The sequence below is a fragment of the Glycine soja genome, chromosome 11 (genome assembly GCF_004193775.1).
Source record: "Glycine soja cultivar W05 chromosome 11, ASM419377v2, whole genome shotgun sequence".
In the NCBI taxonomy this organism is placed as follows: Eukaryota; Viridiplantae; Streptophyta; class Magnoliopsida; order Fabales; family Fabaceae; genus Glycine; species Glycine soja.
This window is the reverse complement of record NC_041012.1, coordinates 17,333,299-17,355,130: the sequence shown is the minus strand read 5'-3', so window position 1 is coordinate 17,355,130 and position 21,832 is coordinate 17,333,299. Positions and strand designations below refer to the sequence as shown.

The 21,832-nt window shown below is 33.9% G+C and overlaps 1 protein-coding gene and 1 long non-coding RNA gene across 5 annotated transcripts; both read left to right on the top strand.

Moving 5' to 3' along the window:
• The first annotated feature begins 641 nt into the window (after window positions 1-641).
• LOC114375526 lies at window positions 642-2,008 on the top strand. The gene is made up of 2 exons (XR_003658779.1): window positions 642-734; window positions 1,262-2,008. It is a non-coding gene; the product is annotated as an uncharacterized LOC114375526 (long non-coding RNA).
• A 1,209-nt stretch (window positions 2,009-3,217) lies between these two features.
• On the top strand, window positions 3,218-14,335 carry LOC114375079 (peptide chain release factor 1-like). 4 transcript variants are annotated; one of them, XM_028332828.1, is made up of 6 exons: window positions 3,218-3,887; window positions 3,987-4,114; window positions 10,903-10,977; window positions 11,062-11,139; window positions 13,352-13,422; window positions 13,925-14,335. In XM_028332828.1, exons 1-5 carry the CDS (start codon window positions 3,854-3,856, stop codon window positions 13,367-13,369), a joined length of 333 nt encoding a protein of 110 aa, XP_028188629.1. In that variant the 5' UTR covers window positions 3,218-3,853; the 3' UTR covers window positions 13,370-13,422; window positions 13,925-14,335. The 4 variants fall into 4 exon arrangements, 3 of the variants coding, with proteins under 3 accessions (XP_028188629.1, XP_028188628.1, XP_028188627.1); XM_028332827.1 differs by having other exon boundaries at window positions 3,219-3,887; window positions 13,883-14,335; XM_028332826.1 differs by having other exon boundaries at window positions 3,219-3,887; window positions 13,878-14,335.
• The last annotated feature ends 7,497 nt before the right edge of the window (window positions 14,336-21,832 follow it).

Below are 21,832 nucleotides of genomic sequence, written 5' to 3'. Positions count from 1 at the left end.
GATCGACCTAAACTAATAGAAATTAGAATTTATGTTCTTAAAAAGCTTGCTTGTTTGTGTTTTCATAATTACGGAAAGATATATATTTTGAAAAGCCTAAGGTAATTTGATAATATTCGGCAAAAGTAAAAAAAAAAAATACATAGTTTTGATATTTTTAAAAAGTTAAAAAGGTAGATGTATCTTTTGATGGAGATCGAGAGTGTGTTACAAAAACATACTTCTTCAGAATTAATTTGTCCAAACACACATATTACTCTATTTCAACAAACAAGCTTAACCGTTTAAATTCTACCGATCACCCATTTTTTTTTCCTTCAGGTAGATGAAATGATTCTTCATCACCTCATTGTGTTTCCCACGATTCAACCAACTTGGTCATACCATTAAAAAGAAAAAAAAAATATCATGGATACCAAATTGGATATCAACCTATATTTTGAATGTCTAGCATTAGGTGGAATTTCCCTATTTAGCCCACATAAAAATATGGACAAAACATGTCATCATTTAATTTGTTTAGTTAACAATTTTAATGGGCATCGCACTATAGATATTGCCTCATACGTCATTGGTGACAACCCCACCACTATATTATTTTCCTTGGATTCTATCTCAAATTATCATTCCCGTGCCTATGCCCTATTTAAGTTGCTTAGCCTCTTCCTTTCCTCTATCGTGTGAGATCATTCAAACTACAAAGGCACATATCTATAGCATCCTAGCTATATCTGGTGCGTTAACTAAATACGCTGGCTGTTTTTTTTTTTTTAAAAAAAAAAATTCAAGTTTTAAGAATAAACTTATGCTCACACTGATTATTTGCGTATCTTCTTCTTCCTTGTTTAAGACCGTATACATACATATATCGTTGGCGTGATTAGTTAGTTAGGTTTAAATTCAAATAATTGTAACTAATCTTTTATCTTATATTTTGGATACCTCGTATATATGTATATACCAGTTGTATCAGTTATTTAATAATGAGCAAACCCTAATTTCTTCCATTTTTTATATGATACCAGAGCCTAGCTAGCTAGGCGATGAGAAAATCCTAATTTTTCTCCGTTCTCTCTCTTTCTTTATATATATATATATATATATATATATATATATATATATATATATATATTATGTTCTTGCTTATGATTAACAATTTATTAGCATGGATGAATGTGTAGTATGCTTAGTTTTATATTATGAGCTCACATCGTTTTTATTATGGTTAATTAAGTAAACCAATGTAGTTGATGTGTTGAAGGGTGAAGAAGCAAAATGAAAATGAGGCTTGTGGTAATTGCACTAACAATATTGATGCTTGCAAGTTCTTCTATGGCTATCCATGTGAAGACTTTGGTGGCCAACAACATGCTACAAGAGAAGGAGGGAGAACACAGTAATGGTAATAATAATGAGCATCAAATCCCTCTGAACCGCTATAGTGATATCCATGAAATTCCTGGAACGGGTGGACCTGGCGAACGTACAGTCAGTGGCCACATGGAATATACCAAACCAGCTAGCCCGAATAGGAATGGTTAATTAGTAGACGAAGGGTATATATATATAAGTGTGTGTATATGTGTGTTTGTGAATTAACAAGAGGTTGTTGGTACAAGTGAAATTTGACTCAATTTCTTTAAATAAGATTTTGAGTTTAAGTTGTTTGAATGAAAAATATGATTAAAATGATTAGTATTAAAAGTGGTCAATTAAATTCTTCAATAAAAAATAAAGTTAATAGATATTTTGTATAATAAGATGATTATCCAAAATATATATGTAATGTGTTGACGTTGGTAAGCTGCATGTACGTGCATAATAATGCATGCAAGGAATTGCTGGGGAACTACGTTCCTACCTCATGTCCACAGTTGTACCCATATAAGCTAGCTACATACATATGTGATGCTTCAAGGGTCACCCAATGCCTGTGAGTATTATTGTGCCTGTTGCACCACCATATGTTGTTGAGATAATAATAAAGAAGATTTGGTTTGTTTCTATATATACTTTGTCTGTCTTGCTACCATTTAATTAAAATAAAAAATTAAATAAAATTATGATGACAGGATAAGATAAAAATTAATATATATTAAATTTTTTAAAATAATTTATAATTATTATATTATATTTAGAATTTAATTGATGAAATACGTACACTGATTATCTAAAAGATTTTAATTTGTCATATAATTCCTTTAAAAAAGGTATATATATATATATATATATATATATATACCTTTTTTGTTTTACCAATACTAGATCTTCAATATTATCTAATTTTTTTTATCATATTATAATTGAAAAATATTTATTATGACTTTATTGATAATTAATCTTAATAAAAAAAATACACTAGTTGTTTTTAATTAGTAGAGTTTGTATATATTCAATCATATTAAGATCCTTGTATAAGAGATTTGAGTCTAATTCTATTAAAATCTATATATATATATATATATATATATATATATATTACTGGTATCTAAAGTTATATTTATATATGTATATGAATATTTTAAAACTCATTATTAATTTTATATCAAATCATTATTTTTATTTTGTGACTTATATGTATTGATTTATTATCTATAAATATTATAAAGGAAATAATCTCATTTACTGTCATATTTGTTTTTAACGTTTTTATCCTTAACTTTTATAGCTACTATATCATTTTATTTTAATTTCTAACAACTGTTAAACTTTTAAAACAAGTTACGCTCAATTACCTGTATAAGTAACTTTTAAATAGTGCTTTTTTGCACAAGTACATATAAATTTGAAAATCAAATAAATTTATACAAATAATTATTTTTTTTTTATTAAAACTTAAATAAATTTGCATTAAAAAAATTTAAAACTGATTATTTTTTTTAAAAGAGACGAATGTTTTTGGTCTTAACAAATACACTAGTTGTTTTTAATTAGTAGAGTTTGTATATATTCAATCATATTTTTTAGTCACTGAGATTTGAACCTAAGATCCTTGTATAAGAGATTTGAGTCTAATTCTATTAAAATCAATATATATATATATATATATATATTACTGGTATCTAAAGTTATATTTATATATGTATATGAATATTTTAAAACAATTTTTTATGCAAGCTTATATATGACCAAAATCTAATTGTCCAAATCTTAATATTTCCAAAAGCTTAGTTAAGTTTTTTTTTATGTACAAGAAAAATTGAAATAAATTAAAATGATAAATTTATTCAATATAATATTTATATTGAACATGACTCACAAAAATTAAGTCATAATTTATGATATAAAGAGAGATGAGTTGCTCTTATCCCCATCATTCATTTTTATTTTTGTAATTTAATTAATTATACGAAAATGAAAAGTGATCGAAGATAGAAAGTAACTCATTTAAAGATACTCTTGAGTTGTTATTTTCAATTCTGTAGATCTTGAATTTAGTGTATGTTTGGACTGAAGATGAAAAGAAATTGAAGAATATTATGAATGTGCATGTTATTTTTTAAGGGGGAGATGTTGGTGCTGGTCTTCAGAAATTTACTGTTCTATACCAGTAGTAGTTTTAACGATGTAAAAATTAAAATGTTCTTTTTCTGTATCGTGGGATTTACATTGATTCTATATATGACCAATGTAATAAAAATCCTGAAAATAACTTATGTTAAATAGTGCTTCTGCAATACTGATTGTTGTATTCCTCTGACATTTCTATGAGCTTCTCATTTTCAAGGCAGCATGACATTTATCTAGGTTGACCTTATAAATACCTCACTCTACAAAAGTATAGCCAAGAATTTTTTCGGCTTTCACCCCAAATGTGCACTTGGCCAGATTGAAGCTCATATTAATTGTTCTTATGAAACGGCCTGAACTTCGGTCAAGTCCAACATGTGAGACTCAATCGTGCACTTTTCATGATCATATCATAGTCATAGACTTCCAGATTTATCTTTTTCTGAGCTTCAAAAACTTTATTCATTGTCCTCTAGTAAATATGCACCAACAATTCTTCAAGCTAAAGGACATCATGATAGCAGCAGAGGTTCGAGGGGAGAGGAGAGAGGTTCAAGAGAAAAGAGAAAAGCTGTCCTTGCTTCGAGGGAAGGTACCTCCTAGGGTAAGAGTTTTCTTACGTAAACTTTGCATATCCTTTTTATTATGTGCGTTGATGTATTTATACATTGCAAGGTCTGGTACATGAGTTCATCGTTATGAGCTAACAGCTTCGTAACTTCCCTAACGAACTCGTAACTACTAACTGACAAGCATGGGTGGCATTATTACAGTTACAACACGTAATCTTTCAAGTAACTGGGCTTGGAGTTTGTTCGTTTGGGTCTTTCCTCTGCATGTTCTAGTGTTACGCTGTTCGCAGTGTTAGCTTTTGAATCGTGAAGGCTATCAATACCCTCGCCCGTGAAATGCACCTTGTCCTCAAGGTGATGAAGATCGCGGATCTCTGACCAAGTCTCCCATGTGGTATCTTCTGGGGGTTGTCCCTCCCACTGGACCAACACAAGGCGTGTCGGGGGTTGTGATGATGTGTCTAGTTTTGAATCCAAGATACAGAGAGGACGAGCAACTGGTTTCTGAGCCTTGAACTGTAGAGGAGAGGTGTCCGTTGGAGATGGAGGTGGGCCGTGGTGTTCTCGGAGCAACGGGCAATGGAAGACGGGATGGATCCGTGCTTCCTTGGGTAACTCTAGTCGATAAGAGACCTTTCCCACGCGCTCAGTGACCTGAAAAGGTCCAAAGTATCTTTTTGATAGCTTAGGGTGGATATTGCCGGTGACGGAACGTTGCCGGAATGGCCGTAACTTGACGTAAACCCATTGTCCGATGGTAAAATGGACGTCACGGCGCTTAATATCTGCCATTCTTTTCATGGTTTCTTGTGCCTTATGGAGTCGTTTATGTAGTTTCTGATGAATCTCCTGTTGTGAAGACAAGATCGAGTCCACAGCTTCATTTGCGGTTGCACCCTGAAGGTATTGAGGTAATGCTGGAGGTGGTTTACCATAGATAACTTCAAATGGTGTTAACCCAGAGCTTGAATGTAGAGATGTGTTGTAGCACCATTCTGCCAAGGTGAGGTAGCGATACCAGGTGGCCGGTTGCGCGTGGACGAAGGCCCTGAGGTATTGTTCCAAGATCCTGTTCATAACTTCGGTTTGCCCGTCAGTTTGAGGGTGATACGCTGTACTCATACGGAGACGCGTCCCGCTTAACCGGAAGAGTTCTCGCCAGAAAGAGCTGAGGAAGAGGGGGTCTCTATCGGAGATGATGCTCTTTGGAAACCCGTGATGCTTACAGACAATATCGATGAAGAGAGATGCTACCTTGAAGGCTGAGTGGTTTGTAGGTAAGGCTCCGAGGTGGGTTCCCTTGGAGTATCTATCTACAACAACGAGGATTGCTGTGTAGCCGTGAGATGGCGGTAGTTGGGTAATGAAGTCCATGGAAATGTCTTCCCAAACTCCGGTAGGTGGCGGAATGGGTTGAAGGAGGCCGGCGGGACGCTGGGTATCAGCCTTGGTCTGTTGACAGACAACGCATTCCTTGATGAAGCGCTCGGTATCCTTTGGCAGGGAGGCCCAGAAGAAACTTGATTCCAATCTGTGGGTTGTTTTAGCCACGCCCAAGTGTCCACCTAATGGAGTTGCGTGAAACTCGAGCAGAAGAGCGGGTATAGAGGGGTTGTCATCGTTTAACCAGATACGATTCTTAAACAGGAGCAGTCCTTGGTGAATACGATAATCAGGGTGATTCTGAGGGTGGTCTTGTACCTTGGAAAGTAGTGCCCGAAATGCCTGACTAGAGTGGAGAGTGCGTCGCAAGTCGTCCATGAAGTCAAAGTTAGGCATTGATAATAAGAGGAGTTCGCCGGAAGAACTTGGTGTTGATCGAGACAAGGCGTCGGCGACGGCGTTGGACGATCCCAGCTTATACTGGATCGTGTAGTCGAAGCCCAAAAGCTTGGAAAGGTAATAGTGTTGTTCAGGGGTTTGTACCACCTGTGACATTAGCTCACGGAGGCTTTTATGATCGGTAAAAATGGTGAAAGAATGGCCCAAAAGGTATTGGCGCCACTTTCGTACTGTTGCAACTATCGTGTGGAGTTCCCTCACGTATGTGGATGCATGAATCATACGGGGCCCAAATTGTTTGCTAAAAAATGCAAGTGGATGGCCCTTCTGCATCAGGACGGCGCCCATGCCGGTGCCGGAAGCATCGGTTTCTAGCGCAAATGGCTCATCGAAATCGGGTAATGCAAGCACGGGAGCATTAGTCATAGCTTTTTTTAATGTTTCAAATGCAGATTGCGCATTCAAAGACCATTCGAATGCATCCTTGGCCAAGAGTGACGTAAGGGGGGCCGCGAGCTTGGCGTAATTCTGGATGAATTTTCTGTAAAACCCAATAAGGCCCAGAAAGGATCTGAGTTCTTTGGGTGATAATGGCGTGGGCCATTGGACTATGGCTTGAAGCTTGGAGGACTCAGGTTCGACTCCCTTGCCTGATACGATGTGACCGAGGTATTCGATTTGAGTTTGGGCGAGGAGGCACTTTGATCTCTTCAGGTGATATTGACCTTGAAGTAGGGTGTGGAAGATGACCTCGAGGTGTTCCAAGTTAGAAGATAAGGTTGGGCTGTACACTAAAATGTCATCAAAGAACACTGTTGCGAACTTTCGAAGGAACGGTGCTAGCAGGGAGTTCATGGCGGCCTGGAAGGTGGAGGGGGCGTTACACAGACCAAAGGGCATTGCGCGATATTCGTAGTGCCCTTGATGTGTTCTGAAGGCCGTCTTCTCGACGTTTGGGCCATGCATGAGAATCTGATGAAACCCTTGCCTGAGATCTAACTTTGAGAACCAAGCAGCGTGTCCCAGCTCATCTAATAATTCATCTATCGTCGGTATCGGAAATTGATCGCGTATGGTGACTGAGTTGAGGGCACGGAAGTCAACACACATTCTCCAGGTGCCATCTTTCTTCTTCACGAGGAGCACTGGTGAAGAATATGGACTCATGCTGGGTTGTATTAATCCTGCAGAGAGGAGCTCCGATACCTGCCTTTCTATCTCTGATTTCTGAAACTGCGGGTATCGATATGGCCTTACGTTAATGGGAGTTGTGTTGGGTAAAAGGTTAATGTGGTGGACGATGTTTCGTGGAGGGGGAAGGGAGGATGGAGTTTGGAATAAGAGGTGGAAACGATTAAGAAGGCACTGGACTGCAGGTATCGGGTGAGGAAGAAGAAGATTTGGGTCGGGTTGTGGGTTTTGAATGAGGTTTAAATGGAATAAAGCTGATGCGGACCCGGTTTGGATTAGACGTTTTACTTGAGGTGCTGTTATTGGCTTTGGTCCAGTAGAAATGTCCGCTTTTAGCTCGATGGGCCGGCCCAAGTGGGTAAACTTCATAGAGAATGCGGTGTAATCAGTAGTTACAGGCCCAAACTGCCGTAACCACTCTATGCCCAAAACTGCATCTGCTCCACTGATTGAGAGTAAGTGGAATGTCACCGTGAATTTGTGGCCCTGGAGGGATAAGGTGGTGTCGGGGCAGACTTGGTTGCAGTCAAGGACTGAACCATTTCCTACCAAGACGCGGAGGGGGTTTGTATTTTGGGCTTTGAGGTGAAGAAAGTGGGCTATACGGGGTTGTAGGAAGTTATGGGTACTTCCACTGTCTATGAGTATGGTGAGGGGGGTGTGGTTGATGATGCCTTCAAGGCGGAAGGTTTCGGAGGAGGGAAGGCCTGAAAGGGCATGGAGGCTTACGTGAGGAGGGTTTAAGTCTAATGGAGGGTCATATTCGAGGAGGTTTTCTGGTTCTTGATCTGGTGATGGTGGTGAAGAGAGGTTGGGGAGGTTTTCTTCTGTCGTGAGTGGAGGGTTATCGGCTATGAACAAGAGCACGCGTCCCTTGCAGCGGTGAGTTGAACTCCACTTCTCATCGCAGTTGTAACACAACCCTTTTTCACGCCGGAGAGCCATCTCGTCGGGAGTTCGCTGGACATATGTGGAATGCGGTTTTCGGGGAGTGGGAAGGTATGGGGTTGGCTGGGTATTGTGGGAACGGAGAGGGGTTTGTCGACGATTCCGTAGCTTATCTTCTTGCAGTTTTGCAAGAGCCATAGCCTGCGGTAGTGAGATGGGCTGAAGTGCTAACACTTCCCGACGTATATCTTGAGCTAGCCCTGAAACAAAGCAGCTTAACAGGAAAGGAGGAGGTAAACCGATCACGCGGTTAGCTAACCGTTCAAACTCGTCGTAAGAAGCCTGACCAGGATGTTATAAACCCATTTCGAAACATCCATTGATACCATCTCAATGCAGCTCCGTCGAGATAGAAGGAGGCCACAATGATCCTTTCTTCTTCCGGTGTATGTTGGTATTCGAAAAGCTGTGAGATCTTGAAGATCCAGCCCATGGGGTCACGACCGTCAAACCTTGGAATATCTAGTTTGATTGTGTTGCGTTGGTGGACTTGGGTGTTGATACCGGCGTGGTCGCGTACTGGAGAGCGTAAGTGGAGGTGATCAAGAATTGAATCAACCTTCCCGGAGATCTCTGAATACTTGTCAACGAGGTCACTGTGTTTGTCTAATAGGGTGGCGTGGCTGTTAGATAGACGAGTGATTGCATCCTCTAATCTGTCAGTGGTTGTCTTCCTTGTGGTGTGGTCTGCCATGGTGGTTCGTGACGGCGCCAGGTCGGACCAGTGATAACAGCAGAGGTTCGAGGGGAGAGGAGAGAGGTTCAAGAGAAAAGAGAAAAGTTGTCCTTGCTTCGAGGGAAGGTACCTCCTAGGGTAAGAGTTTTCTTACGTAAACTTTGCATATCCTTTTTATTATGTGCGTTGATGTATTTATACATTGCAAGGTCTGGTACATGAGTTCATCGTTATGAGCTAACAGCTTCGTAACTACCCTAACGAACTCGTAACTACTAACTGACAAGCATGGGTGGCGTTATTACAGTTACAACACGTAATCTTTCAAGTAACTGGGCTTGGAGTTTGTTCGTTTGGGTCTTTCCTCTGCATGTTCTAGTGTTACGCTGTTCGCAGTGTTAGCTTTTGAATCGTGAAGGCTATCACATCACCTTATAAAAATAGTGGGAGATATAAGATTGGTTGGTTGAGTTCGACTTCTCCTACTAAATAATACCTTGAACCGCATACGCGCCAAAGCTAATAATACCTTAAATGTGGACAGAACTAGACTATGCAGGAGACTTGGAGTCGAAACATTAACCTTGTTAAGAAAAAGGAATCCCACACAAAATCACCATTGCCTGCCAAAAATAGAGGAATCCCACACATTAAGTTATTTTTCACCGAGACTATTGTCTCCAACCCTAGTGTTGGAGATTAAGCAGGGAGACAAAATGTTGCTTTGTAGTGGAGATGAAATTTTGACACGACGAATCAAAGTTGTTTTGCTGGAAATAAAACAATTCAGGGATGTTTTGCGCAAAATCAAAATGAGTGAAATGTGTTTTCTGACAGTAGAAAATCCACTTAAATCTTAACATCATTTTTTTAAACTAATAGGAAATAGAGACCCTAAAATATGTTCAATATTCTCTTCTTTCTTAAAACTTAATACTATAAGTTAAATATAACCAACATTAAATATCACAAATTTCTTGTAACCTGAAGGGCTCAATCCATTATTTACACACACCACTTTTAACAAATTATTAAGAAAATCTTAACAGTAAAAGCGCGCGTACTTATTGCTGGTCATTTTTATGAGGTAGATTTGATATGATTATTCTACTTATTGGTGTTTCCCAACATTCGATCAAGTTGGACAGACCACATACATTTTAAAAAAATAGGAAAGAAATCAACGATACAATTAATTCTACCTATATGAACAATGTCCCTTCATTAGGTGGAATTTCCCTATTTGGTCCACATAGAAAAACAGACAACCATATCATCAATAATTTTTTAATTAATAATTTTAATGGGCATCGCACTTAATCTTGGCCTCAGAGTCAACGGTTTCAACCCCACCATGATATTATTTGAAACTGACTTCCCAATTCCCTATCTCACATTTAATTCCATTCCATATGCCCCTAGCTAGCTCGCTCCTATTTAAGCTGCTTGAACCTTCTCCTTTCTTCTCCGTGTATAGGATCACACAGAAAGGTACATATAGCATCGTCGGGTAAGTTAACTTAACGCGCTGCTTGTTTCTTGAATGATTGTGTTTTTTATTTTTATTGATAAATATTAATTGTTAATTTGTTAATTTTTATTATCAAGAAAGTAAAACCTTTAACATTTTTTCCTTTTTTTTAATCATCCAACTAATCTTATATCTCCTTTTCTTGAATGTGTATATATGCACTACTAAAAAATATGCATATTTAGTTAACATTAGTTTATATGAAAACCAATGTTAACAAATGTATCGCGGTATTTTTGTTAATAACTAAAAATTGTTAATATCGATTTTAAGGGAATCAATGTTAAATGACCCTAAATGTCAAGTGTTCAGTTTTGCTCACATTCAAGCTCTCACGCCCAAACCTCTCACACGGTCTTTCTTTTGTGCCCAAACCTCTCAAGCCCTAGCCTCTTGTTGTTGTTGTTGTTGTCGTCATCACTGTTGCCTCCATCGTCATGTCCAAACCACTCTCAAGCCTTCACCTCTCAGTCATCATTGTCGTTGGTTTCAAGTTCTTTTGTTGTAAATTGTGAAGGTTGTTACCACTTCTGCTGGTCTCCTTTTTCATCTCATTCTCCTTCTTCATTTTCTGCTTGTAGTTACAAAGGTCAAAACATTACTCCCTCGCGGATTGTGGTGATCCTCATTCACCTTGTTGCATTATTGAATTTCATCTTGCAATTGATGTACTTTGGACTATTCTTTCTCAGGAGGCTAGTGCAGCAATTGCAAGAGGCAGTGTTTTCGGGAAACTAAAATTTGAGAGTGGAATTCATAGGGTCCAGGTTTTAGTTACCTCCTCTTAGATATAATCTATATATCTACAACTAAATCTACTTTTGGTAATCACTAACATTCTTTTTTAATAGCGAATTCCTGTGACAGAAAAGTCAAGACAGATTCATACTAGTGTTGTTTCTATTGCAATCCTTCCTCATGCTGATGAGGTAATTAACAATCACACTTTATGAATCAATGGCCTTTGATCAGAATCTTGAATGCTTTTGTTTTTAAGAATATAAAAAAGTGTGTTCAACTGTTGGTTACTCTAAAATAATTATAAAGGATGTCTAACAGGCAAATGTGTTCCTACTTTTTCTCTTGTTGGTGTCTCGTAGATATTATGCATGTGCCCATATGCAGGTGGATGTTCAAATAAAGAATGTGTGGTGATGGAGAATGTTGAAGTCCCACATCGAATAAAAATAATGCCGAGATAAACTATATAAGTGAGGAGTAATCCTTAGCTTACAAGCTGGTTTTGTAAGATTGAACTAAACTCATGAAAAACCCACTTTTTGACATGGTATTAGAGCCTATCCATGGATCCCTAGCGTTGTCACGCTCTAAGTAGGTAGCCTATCTAGGGATGATGATTACTATACAAGATGAGTGTTTGCAACATATGGTTAGTGATCCAAAATATTTGGCATGATTCACATTTAATATTGTTTTTTTGTAAATGTGTTCCTGAATAAATTTTACCTATACTTAAGAAATTAATTATTTAGGCAATATGTTTTGGTAATTAATATATTTATTGTAAGGGTTACTCTTAGATATTTGATGAAGGAGGCTTGGTTGATTATGATATGTGATAAATTCACAGTTTTATTTCCTTTGTTCTACATTTTTCTTCTTACATTCGATATCTGCCTTTTCATTTTTGCTTAGAACAAGGCCAAAGCTCTTATGGTACTGTGTGCAAAACTATATGAAATGGAAAGGCTCAGACTTCGAACTAGTCAATTAAAGCTTTCATTAGAGCTGGAAAAAGATATTCATTAATTAACTCAAGTTATCTAATCTAGTTTTGTGTAATATGCCTTGAATGTATGTCACCTTTAATATGTTGATAGGACCATTTTGTGTGCCTTTTTCTGTGTGTTTTAAGTTATCTATCAGTTATTTATTTGTCCTTACTGCTAGGACAATTAAGGCCTGGTGATCCTTAATTGTTTTATCAAACAATCTATTCTCAGCATAACATACAAAGTAACAACTAACACAAGCATGAGGCATTGCCATGACAATCCTAGTCAGCAGAGTCAAAAATTTAATTAAGACTACTTGTTCACATGCTAATTATCCACATGTTAATAATTAAGTTAAGTTTAATACAACGACTTATAAGCTCAAGTTAATTTTATGCTTTCAAAAACAAAAGAAAAGAAAAAACTAGAACAATAGTCTAGACTGAAAATGAAGTCTTTCCTACACAATAATTTAGTTTAATCAACAATATTCTATAATCATATTAGTTGTTTCAATTTACATGCTTTGATAGACACTAACAAGGCATACACATTTTAATTAGAAAATCATGAAGCAAGACATTTACATTGTTCAAGTTGAGAGTGTAACGTAAAAGACAAGATAGGTGTTAGCCAAGTTTTCTAACTTTGTCTATATGTGATGATAATAACTTCCATAATCATCATCATGCAAGCCTGAACTAGTATAAAAGTTGTTGCAAAATCTCTATATAAGATTGTTAACTTTTGTTATTAATTGTTGTAAAGTCACATCTAGAATGTTATTTAATTAATTGACCATAGAAAAATCTTTACACTCACAATGTGTCAAAGCTAAACTATTATTTTTATTCTTAGTTTCTCTTTAGATCAGTTGTAAGAGAATTATCTCTTTTTTTAGGTCCCCTTCTGTGTGTATATATACATGTTATTGAAAATTCAAGTCTAAGTTCTAAGTGGATAAGTGCATAAAAATTCCAAAATTAGGACATTATAAATAAAGTGAGGAGGTGGAAGGATCCAAATACATACTTAAGTTTTTAATTGAAACATAATTTCTATTTGAACATATTGCAAGTGTTGAATCCTGATCATCTAGGTAAATCATCATTTTGCAGGATTTTTGTAGGTTTATGCACACACACATTTACACACCTATAATTGACTTTTGGATAAATCGTCATTTTGTATATAGAAAAACATCTAATTTTCTCTTTTGTAATGATTAGGTACTGCATAAGATCAAGTTTGATACCTAGCAACATTAATGGAATCACTTTCTTAAACTAAAAACATTTAAAAATAGTACCATATATAGTTAATTAATTTTTGAATGCTTGTATTCTTCCCTTCTTTTTCTTTCAATGGATAATTTGTTTACTTAAACCTTGTTTATGTTTTTCAGAGATTCTTCAATCCATAGATTTTTGCTCTTTGAAAGGAATTCTCAGGGATGTATATGTTGCTAAGACATAGGTATCTTGTCCAACATTCATTCAAATGCTCAATTTGCATCAACTATACAACACCTAATGAATATTATTTTCAAAGCTTCACATAGATATAGTAAGCTAATATTTCATTTTTTGTATAAAGCATATACTTAGAATGACACATTTGATAACACACACGCACATGTAACATTAGTAGCAGATTTCCCCTAGGTTCAGATTTTGGCATTTGGCCTCGGCGAAATCGCTTGATTGTGTGTTGGATGAATGTTCCTATCTTGCTGAGCTTCCTATTTGTTGACATATATAGAATCTCTTTTATTAATCTTGAACAACCAATATCAGGAAAGAAAAAATTAAATGAAAATGAATTTAAATTTTTAAAATCTCTCATGTCATGCTATGTAGCGAAGTCATTAATTTTTTATGATCCTTTAATTGTATTGGTGATGCTTTATTTTTCTTTACTCTGTTCCATAGCTCAGGTTTGGCATTGTTGAGGATTAGTTGGGACCTTATTTGTGTAGGAAGCAACATTCCATTGCACTGGTAGATATAAAGTGGATGCATACTTGTATAATTTTGCTGGCAAGCCTAAGACACTAATGACTAGAAAATGGAACGAGGCTATGAATTATCAACTTTATGACTAAGAGGGAGAACCACATACTTCTAGGTATTGAGCTGAAAGAGACGTGTTATTCAACTTTTGTCACTATTACACCAGTTTTTATTGATTATAAATGTTATGCTATGACTTATAACAAGTCACTTTATTCTATTTATTGTCATTTTAACTCTTCCCAAAATTCTAGTAGAGATTAGTGACTTTTCCAAAAATATTTGTGTAAGCATATATATCATCCTTAAAACTATCCTTTTAATAGTTTTGTACACTTATTAGTTTTTATGCATAGAATAAATATTTTTTGTAGTAAGTGTCTATGTTTGTTTTGAATTTGTATGTTGAGTTCATTGTGAAACAAAATAAATATTAAAAAAAATACACTTAATTTCTACATTGGTTGTATCTACAATCGATGTAAAAAGGTGATTTCAACATCGGTTTTTGAATTGTCGTTGAAAGTTGTCCACTTTTAATGATGGTCGATTCAACATTGGTTTTAAATCGATGTTGAAGGCTTTTTCGGTAGTAATGATGGACATGGAATGGATGGACCTGGCAAATGTACAGCCGATGATGATTTTAGTAAATATTATTGACATCACAATCCTCACAAGGACTAAGGCACACCTTAGTAGATGAAGGCATGTGATGCATATATATATATATATATATATATATATATATATATATATATATATATATATATATATATATATATATATATATATATATATATATGCATCACATGTTGTATATATGCACAAGTCTTGGAGTGTTTGATGAGTTATGAATGCTAAATGTGTGTGTTGGTAAGATATGTATATATGCAAGGAAATAAATTACTGAGATTAGTATTTCAATTTATGTGGAGAACTATGTGTTAAAAAAAATAAAAGAAATAAATAAGAAAAAGATGCAAAGCCTCAAACTACACAAAAGAACAACAGTAACAATACAACTTCAGAATATGACAAAACATGGATTAACAATGCAATACAACATGCAATAAGCACAAAGGAAAATAAATTTAGAGGAGAAGTTTTAAATAGTCTGGGTTGAAGCGTGCATGTGCTATCCTTAGAGAGAAAACACCCCCATTGTACTAGTAAGAGAATTTTGATTGCGCTTTTCTCCTAAGATATGACAACCTGTTGATCCCAATCGTGTGCAATGACAAGATCCCTGAATCTTCTAAACACCAATGCTCTTTCTCTCAAAATGTAGTTTTTTATAAGAACAGGAAGAAAATAAATCTAAAGGAAAATATTATTGTTTTTAGTGCCTAGCAAAAATGTTTTTCTGCTTGTGTTTATTGGCTAAAGGAAAGAGATATATATAGGCATAGATCCTTTATGCAACAACACAAAAAATTCAAAGTAAATTTGCCACACCCTTGTGAATGTTGGAAGCCAACATGTAGAATAAAAAAACTTAACAAACCAGAGTTACAACTAACTACTAATGCATGAAGTAAAAAACTTGTAACATTACTAAAAAATATAATAACAAACTATCCTTGATTTGAAAGGCTAATAACACGTAAAGCAAAAAATTGTTCCAATAAAAAGAAAAATCCTAAAAGATAGGAATTTAAACTATTATGGTTTTAGTTTTATGGAACAAATTTTTAAAAAATTACTTTATAAAAACAAAATTGATATAAGTAATATAAATTTTAAATTATAATACAAATATTTACTAACATTCCCCCACATAATTTAAAATTGTAAAACATTTTTAAAAACACAATTTGTATAAAAACATAAAAGAAAGAACATGTGATATTATATTTTACTATAAGAAACTTTCTGGGTTTGAGCCTTATACCTAGTGTTTATGAACTTTCACTCGAGAAAAATGTAGAGACTTAGTTGTTTTGAACTATACCTTTTTTAACCAGGATTTAGTACACAAACCCTACAATATTGATGTTCGTTTAGGTTTAAATCAATGGTTGTGCGTTACACGGTCTTGCACATGTATCTTGTTTCATGGGTGTCACTTAGAGAGTAACCCATATCTTATAGTGGTGGTCCCACCACCACACTCACTAGGTGAATCATCAAAGGGTGGTTTACGACCCCTACCCTTACAACAATGGTCATCAGATCCATTAAAAGGTATTTTTTTTATTAATTTTTTAAATAAAAAATACACATATATAAATACCTCAACCTTAATATTACCATAATTTACTATACACCTCATCTTAGCAATGAGAAACAAAACAACTCCACAAAATAAATATTTTGGTGTACTTTTATCAACAAACAATTTCATTGTTACCCATTGAACTTCATTCATGGGATCACCAATCACACGGAGACAGGTGTCTATTGTTGTGACTAAATAATGAACTTTAGTATCATTCCCTTCAACGACTCAAGTACTTGTTGGCGTGTCAATCCTTTTGTAAGCGAATCCACAATATTGTATTCTAACTTGACAAAGTCAAGAGAAATAGCACTATAAGAAATCAAATTTCTGATAAATTTTCTCACTCTTAGGTGTCTTCTTTTTTCATTAAATTTTGTGCAAGTAACTTTAGATATAGCAACTTGACTATCACAATGCATTGAAATTGGGGGTATAGGCTCATTCAACAATGGGAAATTACATAGAAAATTTTTAAGAAACTCAACCTCATAAGTAGCAGTATCTAAAGCAATAATTTCTGCTTCCATGGTAGAATGAAACATAATAATTTGCTTAGCAAGTTTCCATGATATTGTACCACCAGCTAAAGTAAAGGCATAACCACTTGTCGATTTTGTTTCATCATAATAAAAAATCCAATTTGCATCACTAAACCCCTCAATTAAAGCAAGAAAACATGTATAATAAATGTCATAATTAATGGTTCTTTTTAGGTATCTAAAAACCCTTTCTATTGCAGTCCACTGAGAATGATCAGGATGATGAGTATACCTTTCTAATCTACCAACTGCATATGCAATGTTAGGCCTAGAGACGTTTGTCAAATGCAACAAAGAACCAATATTTTGAGAATATTTATGACAAGAAATTCCTCTACTCAAATTTTTCTTTAACCTAATGGACGTGTCATAAGGCGTAAAAACATGTATCACATCAAAATAATTAAACTTCTTTAATAGCTTTTCAACATAATGTGATTAGGTTAAAACCATGCCACCGTGTTTCTTTATAATCTTAATACTCAAAATCACATCTATAGGACCGAAGTCCTTCATGTTAAGAAAGACTTCACATTATTTATGACATGCATATTACTACTAAATATCAATATGTCATTCACATACAAACATAAAATGACACATCCACTATCATCAAATAGATTCGCATACACACATTTATCACTATTATTGATTTGAAAATCATATGAAAGAACAACTTGATCAAACTTTTCATGTCATTGCTTTAGAGCTTGTTTCAAATCATATAAAGATTTAACAAGTTTGTGAACTTTTTTTTCTTTACCCGGTTCTACAAAGCCTTTAGGTTAGCTCTTATAGATTTTTTCTTCTAAATCACCATTTAAAAAAGTAGTTTTTACATTCATTTGATGAATTTCCAAACTAAAACCACAAGCAAGTCCAGTTAAAACTCCAATAGTAGTAACTTTAGAAACAAGAGAATATGTATCAAAAGAAATCTACATCTTCTACTTGTTTACAACCAATCACAACAATTTTTGCCTTAAATTTTTCTATAGATTCATCAGTTCTTAATTTCTTTTAGAAAACCCACTTACAACCTATATTCAAGTTTTATTAGTTTTAAGAGAATTCATTTCATCATTAATATCTTTTTTCTAAAAAGGTGCATCAATAGACCTCATGACCTCACTGTAATTTTTAGGATCATCTTAAGAAGAAGAAAACAAAATTCAAAATCAAAATCCTTAACATTTTTAGATCTTTTACTCCTTCTAAGTTTAAAAACAACATCCTTATTAGCAATGCTACAAGATGGTAAATCAGAACAAGAAGTATCACAAACATGTTTAAACAATTTATTTTTCAAAGGAAAGATATTTTCAAAGAAAGTGACAACTCTAGATTTTATAATAGCATTATTAGAAATTTCAGACACTTCAAAATTAACTACCAAGAATTTATAAGTAGTATTATGCAAGGAATATCCAACAAAAACACAGTCAACAGTTTTTGGTCTAATTTTTCTTTTCTTAATAATAGGGATGTTGACCTTTGCAAGATATGCCCACACTTTAAGATATTTCAAATTTGGTTCTCTTTTTCTCTATAACTCATACGAGGTTTTTTCAAAATTTTTATAAGGAACCCTATTAAGAATGTGACATGCAGAATATAAAGATTCACCATATCAAGCAAGGCACAGTTTTTTCTTTCTATAATACCATTAGATTGAGGAGCATACGAAGGTGTCACTTCATGAATAATACTATGCATTTCACAAAAATTACTCATATCTAAAGATGTATATTCTCCACCTCTATCAGAACATAGAATTTTAATTTTTCTTTCTAATTGACTTTTTACTTCTATTTTATATGCTTTGAACTTATCAAATAATTCACTTTTGTGATTAACTAAATACACATAGCAATATTTTGAGAAATCTTCGATAAAAGTAATAAAGTATCTCTTACCACCACGTGTTAACACATCATTACTATAACATACATCACTATGAACATTCAAGCAAGTTAGTTTCTTTTTCAATACATGTAGTAAAACCCTTTCTTGGTTGCTTTTCTTGAATGCATGTTTCACATTTTTGTTTCAAATCAACGCAAGCTTTAAGAATAAGATTAAGAAACATCATCCTTTTGATAGAATTCAAATTCACATGTCCAAGCATACCATGCCACATATCAAAACATTCAACATTTGCAACAAAAGAAGAAATGCTAGATATTTTATTAATAGAAAGAGACATAAGAATTAACTTAAACATACCATCAAAAATGTAGCTTTTACCAGTAAAAATACCATGTCTAGTAATAACAACTCTATTGGATTCAAAAACAACCTTGTACCCTTGTTGGACTAACAAAGAAGTACTTATTAAATTTTTCCTGATACTAGAAATGTGATAGATTCCATCTAAAGCAAGAAAATTCTCTGAAGACAACTAGCTTCACTTGACCTTCTCCTAGCACATGTGTCAAACTCCCATTCCGCATGCTCACATTATGTGTGCTTGATTCCTGATATAAAGAAAATATTTTTTTATCAGCACACGTATGAACATTAGCCCCAAAGTCTATAAACCAATCATTTGAGTTAAAAACACAATTTAACTCAAGGCTAGTGACATAGTACTTGTCAGAGAGGGAATCAAAGGCAACACCAATGGTAACAACATTAGCCTAAGGTTTAGGGAAAGACATAGGTTGGCGAAGGCGTTGAAAACAATTGTTGGCCAAATGATTAGCTCACCCACAAAAAAAGCAAAAAACTTCATTCCCTAAATTTTTATCCTTAGGCTTATTGTTGTTATTAAAAGCATTGTTCTTATTTTTAGAAAAAGGAGGATTTCTACCAAACTTATTTTTGTTAAATCCATGCTTCTTGAAGGACTTAAAGAAAGGCTTACTTGAGCTCTCAACAAGATAGGAATTAGAATAAGAATCAGATTTTTGTAAATATTTTTTAGAAAAATGATGTTTATCCTCAATGTGATAACAAGCAAATCATCAAAGGTGAAACCTTCATGTTTATGTTTCAAACTTTGAGCAAAATGAGTCCATGAAGGGGGAAATTTTGAAATCATGAAAGCCACAAGCATAATGTCAGGCAAAACAATTCCTTTCAATTTCATGTCATAAACAATGTTTTCAAATTCATGGGTCTGATCTGAAATAGTTTTGTCATCAACCATTTGAAACTCAATCATTTATTACAAGAGTATCGACTTAAACCTTTTTCAACAGATTCATATTTCAATTCAAGTGCTTCCCATAAATCAATAGAAGTTTTAGTATGGACAAAAATCTTATAAATGTTATTAGCCAAAACACTTAAAATGCGTCCATGAAATAAAATATTTTTATCAAAAACACCATGCTTAGTAGTAGAAGATATGGTAGCTTCAGTTTGAACTATATCAAAAGAGAAAGTTGGAGTTTTTATTTTTGTATTAGAAATCACAGAGTATAAATCCAATTCAGTAAGTTAGAATTTCATTTGTTGTTACCAACAAAAAAAAATTTCACCCATAAATTTTTCAGGCTTACTAGAAATGGACCTAATCATATCCATTGGAGACATCTTGATAAAACAAAAATATTACTACAAAAAAGACTATACAAGAAGAAAATAGGTTTTCTCTCTAAGATTGTTAGAAAATAAAATAAATAAGAAGATGCAAAGTCTCAAGCTAAATAAAAGAACAACAATAGTAATACAACTTTTAAATATGACAAAATATGGATTAACAATGTAATATAATATGCAATAAGTACAAATGAAAATAAATTTAGAGAAGTTTAAATAGTATGGGTTGAAGCGTGCAAGCGCTATCCTTAGAGAAAAAATACCCTTCACTGCACTAGTAGGAGAATTTTGATTGCGCTCATCTCCCAAGATACGACAACATATTGGTCTCAATCGTCTGCACCGAATGGATCTTCAAACCTTGTGAACATCAATGCTCTTTATCTCAAAATGTAGTTTTTTTTTATAAGAATAGGAAGAGAAGAAATTTAGAGGAAAATATTATTCTTTGTAGGGCCTAGAAAAAATGTTTTTCTACTTGTGTCTATTGGTTAAAGAATGAGAGAAATATATATAGGCATAGACCCCTTACGCAGGTACACAAAAAACTCGAAGTAAAAAATGTCACACCCGTGTGAACCTTGGAAGCCTACGTGCAAAAAAAAAAAGAAGAAAAAAAACACTTAACAAACCAAAGTTACAACTAACTATGACGTAAAAAAACTTGAAACATTACTAAAAAAAACAGAATAACAAACTATCATTGATTTGCAAGGCTAATAACGCGTAAAAAAAAAAATCAACCCAGTAAAAAACAAAATCCTAAAAGATAGAAATTTAAATTATTAAGGTTTTAATTTTATGGAAAAAATTCTAAAAAAATATTTTATTTTATAAAAATAAAATTGTTATAAGTAATATATTTTTATAAATTTTAAATTATAAAATAAATATTTACTTTCACTAGGTACGTTGGGGAAACGTACATTGCAAACCCTAGTGGTATGCAAGAATGTATGAGTTGGTACCCTAAAGCCATGTTTGCCATTCTCTCTCTCTCTCTCTATATATATATATATAACAAGACTTGGTTTTATCAATTTTATATTTCTCAGTCTTCCAACCATTTCTTTGAAAAGTTAATTCATTATTATTTCCGTGATTGTAATTTGTGCGTTACGACCATTAATTGAGTTTTAAAAATTTAAAGATCGCAGTATAATGTCATCAGTGAAAACTTTGAAAAGCTAGGCTATGATATATATTCAGATGAGTTTGTAAACTATACATTTCGAGTTTGATTCTTGATAGCGCGCTTAAGGAAAAAAACTGTTTTTTTTTTAAAGAAAAAATCGGCAAAAGAAAGATATATATTATATATGAGTTAACAGAAGTACCACTAAAAGCATTACAAAAGCCAAAAGGTGATGTGAACATAAAAGAGGGTTATGAAATATATATATATATATATATATATATATATATATATATATATATAAATACTAAATAATCCCTAAGGCAAAGCCACCAATAACATAGTTTAGAGGTTTGTTATTAATCGAAAGAAATGAAATTTACTTCGTTAATATTTTTAAACCTTCAAAGGAATTAATCTCTTACTCTAA